Here is a 13,576-nt window from a genome sequence, read left to right as displayed (position 1 = left end):
GGGGCACATACTGGTTGAATGATCCCTGGAAAAACAAATTTTACAGGTTGCAGCAGCCATTCTTTCTCTAATAGAGTTTACTGCCTCTTTATATGCAAACTTAGCAAAAAAACTAGTCTCATCGCCTTCCCCGGAAACAAAATCCAGTCTATCACCAAAATATGGAGTGTTAGAAGCCATAAACTATATATAAAAAAAAATAAGAGAAAAATAAATAAAAAAAATAAAAACAAGATGAACTCAAAAAGAAACAAATTAATCTGACACCAGTCCCCGGCAACGGCGCCAAAAATTGACAGGTGCCGAACCTGTGCAATAATAATAAATAAAACCTAATTACCACATAAAGCAGTCAATAATCAATTCGAGTACTGGAGCAGGGACTCTAGGTGTGCAATGGGTTACTTGATTCACCCTGTTCCCGAAAAGTTTGCTTAATCCGAAATACTTGAATTAATTATTTAACTGAATTTACTAACTTAGTAGACAGTGGTAAGCAGGGTCGTCTCCTCAGGGACTGGCGAGAAATTTATTTCTTTTCAAGTCAAGATTAATGGGGGGTTTTGGGATTAAACGACAACTAAATGAATTAAATGCAGAAAATAATTAATTAAAAGAAATACTTAGAGAAACTCTAGCCAAGGGTATACTTCAGAAATGGTTCATGCACTGATCATTGATGCAAAAATAATCCCAACATTTATTAATAGAGTGGTTATAGTTGTCTCGCACGCGCTAAACAACCAACCCTTCCTTAATTTATCGATAGCTAAGGTACGACCGTTAACTATTTCCCTAACCCAAAAACAACCCTAGGTACGACCGTAGGATTTAATTTCTGGTTTGCATTAATAATTAGAAAGGCCCAATCCTAATTAACAAACACGCTACGAGGGTTTGTTTAAATTAGATCGTATGTTCCCCTGACATAAACCCAATTACGCCAGCTGCTACTGAGATAGGGATAACGAACAATTACGGATTCAATTACCCCTAATTAGCAAAATAACCTATATGAATAATTAATTATTGCGCACTAATCAATCATCCACACGAGTTATAACGGTTAAGAGCAGGAAACATATGAATATCAATAAATGAAGGAAGCAATTAAAATAAATTAGATCTTACAGTAATTGTTGAACCAAATCTTCAGTTGTCCCCTTGACTAGATTTGAGAAGCTAGTTCTCCATTAATGGAGAACAACCATGCAAAAGAACTAAGAAAAGAAAAACTAAAACTATGCTAAAAGCCTAAACTAAAACTCGTTTCTGCCGAGAGAGAGAGAGCGAGAGACCCCTGAAGCCAGCGAAGGGATTGTATTTATAGAGTCCTCGTGCGGCTGTCTCCAAAAGAGACCCAGTAGTCTTCCTGCTTTTGTGGGCCAGCACGTTTAGTCAAAGAAGGAACCCAATCAATTTAAATCCCAATTGAAGTCTTGCTGCCAAATGACTCTTCACGTGCAAATTGGCTAAGTCAGCATTGTTCCAGAATTGTCACCCGCGAAGGAATCTCCAAATATTTGGAAGTTTGCACGTGGCCAACAATCCCGCAAATCCGGCTTTGGACATCATACTTAGGCGTGCCCACGTCTAACTGACAGGAAAGCTTCAAAAGTTAATTTTCCAGCTCCTTTTGCCCCTAAATGCTGCAATTCGCATAGAACACAAAATCATAGTAAAATCCACCGATTAGTGCAGTATTTAGTCCAAATAAATAGGAAAAGCACGTGAGAAGACCGAATAAATTGCACTCTATCAATAGACAGAGTCACTCAGCTTCTTCTGTGGGGAAAAATTTCCAGTTGCTGCCTCCAGTTCTTCAAATTCATAAATTTTCAGCTCCTGATCAAAATCAGCAATTTTATCCAGAATATTTGCAGGTAAATTCTGCATCTTGTTCCCGTCTTTGTTCTTCAAAGAAGCTTCATTAATTTTGCCTCGCACGAAATGGGAAAAGATAAGAAACAAGACACAAGAGAGAATACCAAAAGAGCTTCCAGCCGCTATCCCAATATAAATCCCTATTTGGGACTCCTTGCGCCTTCTAGGAGGAGTGGATGGAGAAGGCGCATCCACTGAAGAATAAACCGTTGGTTGGGAACTAAACGGTTCACCTGACAGAGGTATCAGAATAGTTGTAAAAGGATAAAGAACTGGATCTTTTTCAGAAAATCCATTGGCATCAGCTAAACTTCTGGCAGTCACGTTAAACCTGTAACTAAGATCAGCAATGTTATCATTCCAAGTAACCAAGTAGGTCAGCAAAAATTTTATGCCATTTCTTGTCTGATTTTTTGAAGGGCATGCGCATCTAAGTGGCACCCGCAAAGTCATACCAGGTCCAATGTCCAATGCATCGTAGGGATTTTCCCGTTTAAGTGCATCACAAGTCGAAAGCCCCTGATAAGTGTTGTTTGCTATTGTATAGTAGGTATCGTAGTCACTCTGGATAAGATAAGAGGCGTTAGCCTGGTAGTACTGACCTGAACACGAACAATTGACGGGAACAATCACCTCTCTGCTCTGAGGCAAGACCCCAGATATCGAGATATTGTTGATACGAGCAAGTTCCACTGCAGAGGAAGATGTGAGGTTCGAGATGGCGGTGGCTGAATTATAAGTTGATTGAGATCTGAAAATCAGAAATGCTGGGCAAAAATGCTTTTCGCCATTGCAGGAATATAAGAATGCTGGAGATGGTCCTTTTTTATCGGTGTTGTTGCAGCTCAAAACAGAATTTCCAGAATACTGTTGTTGGCCATTCAACCTGGAAGCCAAATGCCCCACAATCAAGAAGAAACAGATTAAATACTCGTTCATGATGAACTTTTTGATATAACTCTGTACCTGTAGTGGGGCCCACGAACACGTCGGCCTGGCCCATAAGCTCGGCTGGTAGGAGGTTCCCGGCCCAGCAGGTAGGCTTGGATGGGCCGCGCAGGCTGCAGAGCCCAAGCACGCCCTAACTAAGCTATGGAGCCCTAGGGAGAGTTATGCTCCCATAAGGACTCCCTGTTCTACTAGGAGACTACTACCTGTGACTCTATAAATACCATGCGTGGGGGAAAACACAAGGTACGCTATTCATAGCACAATCTCTACTCTTTCACTTACAAATCTTCCTCTGACTTGATCGTCGGAGTTGCTACAGGGGACCCAGCCCCGCAGCTCGCCCGCGCGCAGGTCGGACGACTCCGCTCGCTCCCTAGGCACCCGGTCAGGTCGGACCTTCACTTCGGCAGTCGCATCAATTGGCGCCGTCTGTGGGAACACGTTACTTTTCTTCGCGAATCATGCCGAAAACAAGGTCTCAGAGGAACGCTGGTGCATCTAAGGGGAAGGAGCGAAGCGCCCCCCTAAATTCTCATCGGGATCCGACACCTGAAGGAGCAGGGGCGGGGCCTTCACGGATTCCGCCTGAACAGCTGGTGCAAACGGTGGCGGCAAACCTGCCCACCTTCGAAGCGATCGTGGACTACCTCAAAGGGCAGTCGGGAGGTCAGTTCGACAAGGAGCCTAAGGTCCAAGGAGCCGACCTGTCAGAGTCCCGAACTGGGAGCCCCAATCACGGGGCCAAGCGGGCACGTCGGGAACTCACGCGAGAGCAGGTCGAGGTCGTGGAGCCATCTCACAAGAACTCCCGAACTGAGCATCCGGAGCCCGTCCGGGGGCTCTCCCCCCGGAGGGAGCGACAACAGGTAAGGGACGAGCTAGACCTGATGCTCGACCCGGAGGCGGACAGGTACATTGCCTCCCCCTTTGCGCTTGACATCGAGGAATACCAACTGCCCGCGAAGTTCAAGATTCCAACCATGAAACCTTACGACGCTACCACGGATCCGGAAGACCACCTGTTCGTGTTCATGACGCAGATGCGCTTACAAACGGCTGCAGATGCGGTCAGGTGCAAGACCTTCCCGATGTTCCTAGAAGGAAGGGCTCGGCAGTGGTTCCAGGGACTTCCCCCCAGATCGATTAGTTCTTTCACTCAGCTCGCGCGACTGTTCTCAGCACAGTTCGTTTCTTCGCGAGCCTTCTCCAAAAGCACCGCTCACCTTATGACCATTCAACAAAGGGTCGAGGAATCACTGCGTGAATACATGGTGCGGTTCAATAACGAATCCCTCCAGGTCCGCGACCGAGATGACAAGGTGGTCATGGCTGCCTTCATTAACGGGCTACGGAAGCAGAAGTTATACACCGAGCTCGTGGAGCGGCCACCCAAGTCAGTTCGGGAGATGTTGGATCGAGCTCATGAGAAGGCCAATGCTGAGGAGGCTAATCGCCTGAAGGGCGCCCAGGAGAGGCAGAGGGATGACAAGCGAAGAAGGACAACCGACCAGGGGGACGTGCGACGTGACCAAGGGCGGAAAAATACCTATGACCACCCGTCTAGGAGCCGACCCTTAGGGGCAGACAAGCCTTGGACTTCCCTCACTGCCCCCCGAGCTCGGGTCCTCACGGTGATGGAGCAGGAAGGGCTATCCCGACCTCCCCGGCCCTTGGCCGGGGATAGAAGCAGGAGAGATCAGGACCTGTACTGTGCGTACCACAGGGATGTGGGCCACGACACTGAAGACTGTCGCCACCTTAAGAAGGAAATTGAAAAGCTGATCCGGAGGGGTCATCTTGGCCAGTTCGTCCGCGAAGGGCGAACTGATCAGAAGCAAGGAGGATTCAAGCGAGATCGGGCGCCCAGCTCGCACGACCGACCTCGGGGTCCTCGGGAGCGGACTCCGATACGCGGGGAGCAGGCTCTGGCGGGAGTGATCAACACTATTGCAGGGGGACCTGCTGGAGGGGATAGCCATTCGGCTCGGCGAAATAACAGGCCTCCCCCCAGTGGGGAGAGCTCAAACAAGCGTTTAAAGATGTACGAGGAGATCATCTACGGGCCGGAGGATGCGGTACCTCTAGCTTCCAATAACCACGAGGCAATTGTGATAGAGGTCGTCACATGTAACTATAAGGTCAAAAAGGTATACATTGACAATGGGAGCGCCATCGATGTGTTGTACTACAAGGCCTTCAGAGAACTACAGCTAGAAGATAAACAGCTCATTCCAGTTCGTGCCCCCTTGATAGGGTTTGCAGGTCCGCCGGTAAGGCCTGAGGGAATGATAACCCTCCAGGTCACCATAGGGGAGTCACCAAGGTGCCGAACTGTTCAGGTAAATTTCGCGGTGGTAAAGGAGCCGTCCTCCTATAACATGATATTGGGACGTCCAACCCTAAACGCACTCCGAGCTGTCTGTTCGACCTTACAACTCAGCATGAAATTTCCCACTCCCTCGGGAGTGGCCGAGGTGCAGGGGGACCCGGAGGTAGCTCGAGCCTGCTATATTGCAACCCTCAAGGGTAAGGAGAAGCTGGTGGCGCAGACAGCCCTTCTGGAGCCCTGGGAACCTACTGAGAAGGAGGAGAGGTTGGAGACGGACGAAAATCTGCTTGAATTGCTTGTCAACCCCGAGCGACCTGATCGTGTGGTTAAGGCGGGATCTGGACTAAACGAGCAGGTAAGGAGGGCCCTGGAGTCCCTCCTGGAGGAGTACGCCGAGATCTTTGCTTGGAGTGCCGATGACATGCCAGGAGTTCCTCCCGAACTGGCAGTCCACAAGCTGCATGTGGATCCGAGCATCCGGCCAGTGAAGCAGAAGAAGAGAAACTTTGCACCTGAACGCAACAAGGTCGTTAAAGAAGAGGTGGGCAAGCTGTTGGAGGCTAGAATTGTGAAGGAGATCCACTATCCGACCTGGCTGGCCAACCCGGTGCTGGTCAAAAAGGAGGACAAGGCTTGGCGGATGTGCGTGGACTTCACCGACCTGAATAAGGCTTGCCCAAAGGATTGCTACCCTCTCCCTCGCATCGACCTGCTGGTCGACTCAACAACTGGGTACGAGATCTTCTGCTTCCTGGATGCTTTCAAAGGGTATCACCAGATAGCTCTGGATGAGGAGGATCAAGAGAAGACTGCCTTCATCACCGAATACGGTACGTATTGTTATACCACCATGCCGTTTGGCTTGAAAAATGCAGGCGCGACCTATCAGCGGTTGGTCAACAAGCTGTTCAAGAACCAGATCGGCCGAACCATGGAGGTATACGTGGATGACATGCTGGTGAAAAGCCGAACTCAGGAGCAGTTCGTCGACGACCTCAGGGAGATCTTTGACGTCCTACGGAGCTCGCGGATGCGGCTAAATCCCAAGAAGTGCACCTTCGGGGTCGGGTCGGGCAAGTTCCTTGGATACATGATATCAAAAGACGGAGTAAGGGCTAACCCCGACAAGGTAAAAGCCATCATGGACATGGCTCCTCCCCGAAGCATAAAAGAGGTTCAAAGGCTGGCTGGCAGGATGGCGGCATTGAACAGGTTCTTGTCGAAATCTGCAGTTCGGGGTTTTCCTTTCTTCAGGGCCCTGCGAAGAGGCCCTCAGTTCGAGTGGACCCCCGAGTGTCAGCAAGCGTTTGACGAGCTGAAAGCCCACATCGCACGATTGCCGTCCTTGACCTCTCCTGCGCATGGAGAAACCTTATTTATCTATCTAGCAGTAGGGGAGGAGGCGATCAGTGCGGTACTAGTTCGGGACGAAGGAAAAGTCCAGAAGCCTGTATACTATGTCAGCCGAGCTCTACAGGGCGCGGAGACAAGGTACACCTCGATTGAGCGATATGTCTTGGCGTTAGTTCACGCGGCTCGGAAGCTCAGGTCATATTTCCAAGCTCACCCAGTGGTGGTTATGACCGACCAGCCACTCAAGCAAATTCTTTCAAGGCCTGACGCCTCAGGTAGAATGGTGAGGTGGGCCGTGGAGCTGTCCGGATACGACCTCAGCTACCAATCTCGCACGGCCATTAAGGCCCAAGCATTGGCAGATTTTATAGCCGAAGGGGTCTCCTTCGGACAATCGGAGCCGCAGGCCAAGCGGACCAGAGACACAGCCGAGGCCCAGCAGGTCGGAGAAGCTGTCGAGGCCGCGCAGACGACCCGATCCCGGACGACCCAAGGCACGGCAGAGGCCAGGCAGGCCGAAAAAGCTGCCCAGGTCGAGCGAGCCGCCAAGGCTTTCAAGGCCGAGCAGGCGGAGGGGCATGTCAAGGTCGGGCAGGCCACAAAGGGAGCTCAGGCCGGACAGATCGGAGACGCAGCGGAGGCTGAACACGCCGAAGAGGCTGTCGAGATCGAACAGGCCACTGGCGAAGTTGATCAGATCATTCCAGTCTGGACCCTGTTCGTAGATGGATCGTCAAGCAAGGAAGGATGCGGAGCCGGGCTCCTCCTGACTAGCCCTCTGGGGGATGAGTTGGCCTACGCCCTGAGGTTTGATTTCAGGGCCTCTAACAACGAGTCCGAATATGAGGCCCTGGTCGCAGGGATGGTGATAGCTCGGAAGTTGGGGGCCGAGTCAATAGAAGTCTACAGCGACTCACAGCTGATAGTCAACCAGGTAGGGGGAAGCTACGAAGTTAAGGAGGAGCCCCTAAGAAGGTACGTCGCCAAAGTGCATGAGCTAAGGGCCCAGTTCAAAGTATTCGCGCTCAAGCAGGTCCCTCGGAGCCAAAATAAGAGGGCGGATGCTCTGTCCAAGCTAGCTTCCACCTCGGTCGGCACGCTGAACAAAGAAGTCTTGGTGGAAGTCGTCAGAAATCGGGCGTATGACCAGGTGGACTTGTCTGTTATTCAAGTAGTGAGCTCATGGATGGATCCCATTATACGGTATTTAGCTAATGGAGAGCTCCCTCAAGACCGGGTGGAGGCGCGAAGGGTCCTCCTCAGGTCGCGGGGATACGAGCTCTCAAATGGGGTGCTTTACAAGAAATCCTACCTACGCCCGTGGCTGAGGTGCATTACTCCGGAGGAGGGAAACTACATCCTGCGTGAGTTGCACGAGGGCATCTGCGGAAACCACGTCGGCCCGAGGGTTTTGGCCAAGAAAGGAATGCTGTCTGGTTACTACTGGCCGACCATATTCTTGGATTCGACTGAGCTGGTAACTCGGTGCAAGTCCTGCCAGCTGCATGCGCCGATCCATCACGCCCCGACTCAGGAGATGATCCCTCTTCAGAGCCCTTGGCCTTTTTTCCAATGGGGAATCGACCTGTTGGGTCCATTTCCCCGAGCTCCAGGGGGCTATGAGCATGTGGTTGTGGCTGTAGACTATTTCACCAAATGGGTGGAGGCCGAGCCCCTTATCACCATTAGCAGCAGGTCGGTGCAGAAGTTCCTCTGGAAAAACATCGTTTGCCGATTTGGTATACCCCATGTCCTGGTCTCGGACAATGGACGCCAGTTCGCTGACGTTGCTCTTCAAGGTTGGTGCACGGAGCTCGGAATCCGGCAGCACTTCACCTCGGTAGGCCACCCTCAGGCAAACGGCCAGGTCGAAAACGTCAACAGGACCATACTGCACGGCTTAAAGACACGGATGGAGTCCGCCCGAACTGGGTGGTTGGACGAACTGCCGACCATATTGTGGGCTTACCGAACCACTCCCCGAACTGCTACGCAGGAGACTCCTTTCGTGCTGACCTATGGAGCGGAGGCGGTGATCTCGGCGGAGATAGGTGTTCCTTCGAACAGAGTTCAGAACTTCATAGCTCGGGACAATGAAGAGGAGCTGCGTCTTAACCTGGACTTGCTGGAAGGGAGGAGAGAAGAAGCAGCTATACGCATGGCCAAGTATAAGGGACAGATCGCGCGACACTACAATGCTAGGGTAAAGCCTCTGGCTTTTAAGCAAGGGGACCTGGTCCTGAGGAAGAACAGCGTAAGTCGGCTTCAGGGCACTGGTAAGCTGGGTCCAAATTGGGAAGGACCCTATGTGGTGAAAGAAGCAGACCGTGCTGGATACTGCAGGTTAGCTCACCTCAGCGGGGAAGAGGTCCCTCGTACTTGGCACAATTCCAACCTGAGGATTTTTCGTTAGGCTCGCACACGACAGTTCGTCTCAAGGTCAAGACTTTGATTAATGCTAGTGTATTTGACTAATAAGCTGTTTTCATCTTAGGGAATAGCTCACTTATGTCGGCATAAGGCCGAACTGATATGTCTTGTTGTGAGAAACTTTGCAAATGCGATTAAGTATAAGACAAAAGGAAGGCTGTTCATTTCATTCAATAAAAACTGTACAATGAAGAGCAGAGTTCATACAAAACGAACTACCGATAGTTCGGGTTCTACCCTAAGCCCTATTCTAGTTTTCACCCTCCTCCTCCTCCTGCTCGGATTCAGGAGTGGTCACTGGCAGCAGGGGGTCGGCAACCAGGTCGACCAGCTTCCGCCCGTGCATATAGCCCTCCACCAGGCGGTCGAGCTGCTCCACAGCTAGGGGATTGTAGCTGGGAAAGTTTCCCAGGTCAAACCCGGGTAGCCCTAGCCCCTGCACTTCCTGCAGGGCCTGGGAATACCCGTGCTGCAGAACGGGGGTATTCAGGATGGCCAGGTCGCCCCTGAACTCCTCGGACCTCAGGAAGGTCCGCACACCCTCCTGGCTTCCCTCAGCCCTAGCTGCCTCTGCCTGAGCAGACAACCCAGCTGCCTTTTTCTGTTCCTCTTTCAGCTGTGAGGTTAGATCGGCGTTTTTCTTCAGTTCTAGCTCGAAGTTTGTGTGGACTTGCGCGAGCTGCTTCTTCAGGCCTTCAGCTTCGGCCACAGCTGCTGCGTTCTGGCTGAGCAACTTCTCGTTGGCCGCCTTCGTTTCAGTCAGCAGGGGGAGCAGGCCCTCGTAACGCTTGGCCAGTTCGGGCCCGACCACGTTCATCTGTCAGGACAAGTGTGGAGGCGTCAAAATCATGACAAGAGTAACCTCCTACCTATAGCAAAGAAATGGGAGAATACCGACCTGTGCTGCTCCCGTGTAATAGTAATTGAGGAGATCGGACGAATCCATGGTCTTGACTAGGTTGAAGTCGCGTGGAAGGATGGCGCCCTGGATAAGCTCCCGAGCTGCGTCTGGGAACTGAGCTCGGTCGTTTATGGATAGCTTCCACTGGGGGCAGAAGTGCATAGGGTGTTGGTGCGTCGTCAGCTGCGTCTGGGGGTCGAAGAGCAGGGAGCTTTGGCGTTGCCACAGGTTTGGAGGAGCTTCAGCGCGGGCTTGCTCTTCGACGGTGTTCACGCCGTAGTGGCCGCTTTGGGCGGGCTCGGGTGTTGGCCTCTCCTCCCGAGCTGGGGACGAGGGCGTTTCCACCCTGGCTCTCTTAGCAGTGGTTTTCTTTTTCTTTTTCTTCCCAGCCTCAACCGCCTTGGAGGATTGGGCGGGAGCTGGCTGAGGTACGGGAGCAGGCACCGAGCTGGCTGGGATGGCCGACGGAGTCTGAGTAGCGGCGCCCGAGTTGCTGCTACCGCCAATGGATAGAAGTGAGGAAAACCGTTTCACTGCACAAACAGAAGGCCAAGAGGTCAGCGGTTCAAAAAAAAAAAATATATATATATATAATGATGATGATGGAGGGGCAGGATAGTTACAGGCGTCCAGCTCGTCTGTCGAGAGTGGCCTATCCTCTAAGGAAGGATCCGAGGAGCTAGCTCGGATCAGCCCCGCCGCCCAAAGCTGGCCATTGCTGAACTCCTTCACGTCCAGCTTCGTGTCCGAGCTGAGTAGGCGGCTCAGCTCGGACACGGGGAGCGGGGACGGAATGGGATCTGAGACTTGAGTCTCTGCTCTCCAGGTAAGGGGAGGAAAACCTAGGTTCTTCACAAAGAAGAACTGAGGCTTCCAGTCCTTGATGGAGGAAGGTGCCCCCGTAAACACCTCGCGGGTGGAGGTTTTCGTTCCACTTCGTCGGGCGAAATAGAACCACCCAGGCACCTTCCCGCTGACCTTCATCTGGAAGAAGGCTCGAAATAGGTCAAGAGAAAAAGGGATTTCGAGTGCTCGGCAGAGGATGAAAAAGCCTATGATAGAGCGAACAGCGTTGGGGATGACCTGGGTTATGCGAATACCCCAGAAGGTAAGAATGAAGAAGAGGAAGTTGGGGATGGGCAGACGGAGGCCAGCCATCAGTTGGTCCCTGTAGATCGCCACGAAGCCAGGGGGAGGTCGGCTGGCGACCTCCCCTGGACGGGCGGCCCTGGGCTCGAACTGGGCCGGAATTTCGTATTTTTCCGCCAGCTCGTCAACATCTTTTTGAGCCAGGGCTGGGGGAATAGTGTCGACCTCTCCAAAGTCGCCCCTCAGCGCCCCTGAGGTCCCTGCTGCCATCTGATCCGGAGCAGCCTGTTCGGCTGCTCCTACTATAGGCTGGGCAGGTCGCTCAGCTGGGCTCATTACTCTAACTGGGGACAGGTTAGGCGAGGCTACTGGTCTCGGTCCAAATGAAATAGAAGGAGAAGAGCTAAAGGAATCGGAAGAGCTGCTATCTAAGAGTATGGGGCTGGCTGCTCTGTGCCTATGGGCTGAACTGGTAACGTCAGAACTATCCGAACTGTAAGAAGACATAAAAGGAAAGGGGGACTTACTGGTGAAAGGATGATCTAAGGATTGCCCGGGCTGACTCTGGGCTCTTAAGGCGGGGCGACCCGATGTGTTCTTGAAGAGAAAGGAATGAAGCAGCGAACTGGGGAGTGAAGGAGCGAACTGAAGAAATGAGAGGAGGAGAGTGAAAATGACGCTTGGAGGACCCTATTTATAGGCAGCGACAGCGCGGGAAAACGAAGAGGCGCGCATTTATTAAAGCAGTTATGGGGAACCGTTCCTAACCGCCATAATTGGCCGAGGCGACGATTGAGGTGACCGACGCGAACTGACGCGACGGTTGCTTGCACCACTCTCTGACGGCGGGTCCCACAAGGAGCTGACATGACCTCCTAGAATTCGGCCTAGATTCACGCGCACGATCGATGACTCTAGACTTGAGGGGGGGCTAGTGTAGTGGGGCCCACGAACACGTCGGCCTGGCCCATAAGCTCGGCTGGTAGGAGGTTCCCGGCCCAGCAGGTCGGCTTGGATGGGCCGCGCGGGCTGCAGAGCCCAAGCACGCCCTAACTAAGCTATGGAGCCCTAGGGAGAGTTATGCTCCCATAAGGACTCCCTGTTCTACTAGGAGACTACTACCTGTGACTCTATAAATACCATGCGTGGGGGAAAACACAAGGTACGCTATTCATAGCACAATCTCTACTCTTTCACTTACAAATCTTCCTCTGACTTGATCGTCGGAGTTGCTACAGGGGACCCAGCCCCGCAGCTCGCCCGCGCGCAGGTCGGACGACTCCGCTCGCTCCCTAGGCACCCGGTCAGGTCGGACCTTCACTTCAGCAGTCGCATCAGTACCTATTGACTAGAACTTTTAGAAGTCGAGCGGATGAAAACTGGTAAGGGACCAGTTGAACATCTTGCAGGTGGGGAGTTTATACTCTGAAAGGAAAAGCTATTACTACTATTTGGTATCATTTTCTACGGCAACTCAAACATGATTAAACAACATGATAGAGCGCATTTACTCGCAAGGCAACTCGATTTTAGCGCACAAAAGTGACCTTTTGAAGTTTAAATCAACTAGTGTATTTGAAGACATAAGCATTTGATTCACCAGATGCAACTGGTTATCACACACACCTTCTTGACATGAAAAAGACCTTCCTACTTAAAAATCAGAGGAATGTTTCAAAGTATTCATTCGTGCAATAACAACATTGGCTAATGGTTTTCTGACACCAGCTGTTGAGCCATGTTATTCAAACTTCAGAGCAGGGGAAGGAAATGGTTATGGACTGAATTACCAAAAGGAAAGGAACAAAACAAGAAAATAATTATATAAAAAGAAATGCTTTTGACACTGGCTTATTAATTAGTGTAAACGAGCTTTCAAACACCATGCAATCTCAAAGTTGTTGTGTTGTATCACGCGGTTGCATATTTAACGGACGTGACTTGTTTCTTCAACCTTTGCCTGGTGTGGAAGCTATTCAAGTTTCCATTCATCTGTTGAAAGAAATTTGAATGGTCACTTTTTTATACCACACGTTGTCATTAACAAATTAAATAATCAGTCTGCGATCAAGGTCTAATCTTTGTGTTGCTTGCTACCGTGGTTGTGTGGGTATTTTATGAGATCCTTCTCTAATCTTCTTGTGCACCCCAAACACAGAAAAAGGGCTGGAAAGATATTAGTAAGGGATGTTCTGCCTTTCTCACATGTTGAGCAACTAATGGTTGCAAAATCATTTCTTGCTTAAGTGGTAGAGTTCTGAATATTTCAAGCTATTCTGTATATGCTCCAACGTCCTTGCTAATTCTTGTCAGCAGGTCAGGTCTCCAAGTTCCTTCCTACTCCTAGCTTGCCTGGATGCACATAATTATATGGCCCCTTTCAAAGCCCTCTTGCTGCAAATTTATGCAGAAAGTTTACTGGTCGGTAGGTTCACGAAAATTTGAAATGCCTACCAGCCGACCCATATTTGTTTAATGAGGGCTGCTCAAGGGTGGTTCTTATTTTATTATTCCTCATTCTGGCCCATGAACACGAGAATATCTGGTAGTCTGATTTGAATTGGAGAAAAACCAGAGTAATGCCAAATAGATATTGCTGGCATGTGTGAAAGGAAATTTGTGTCAACAAGCATAAACAA

At 50.7% G+C, this 13,576-nt stretch overlaps 1 protein-coding gene across 1 annotated transcript; it reads right to left on the bottom strand.

Moving 5' to 3' along the window:
* Nucleotides 1-1,758: 1,758 nt before the first annotated feature.
* Nucleotides 1,759-2,823, bottom strand: LOC113701938 (lysM domain receptor-like kinase 4). Its single transcript, XM_027222850.1, has one exon. It carries the CDS (start codon nt 2,821-2,823, stop codon nt 1,759-1,761), a length of 1,065 nt encoding a protein of 354 aa, XP_027078651.1.
* Nucleotides 2,824-13,576: the final 10,753 nt, after the last annotated feature.

This window comes from Coffea arabica, chromosome 7e (genome assembly GCF_036785885.1).
Source record: "Coffea arabica cultivar ET-39 chromosome 7e, Coffea Arabica ET-39 HiFi, whole genome shotgun sequence".
Classification (NCBI taxonomy): domain Eukaryota; kingdom Viridiplantae; phylum Streptophyta; class Magnoliopsida; order Gentianales; family Rubiaceae; genus Coffea; species Coffea arabica.
This window is presented reverse-complemented; position numbering and strand designations above follow the sequence as displayed.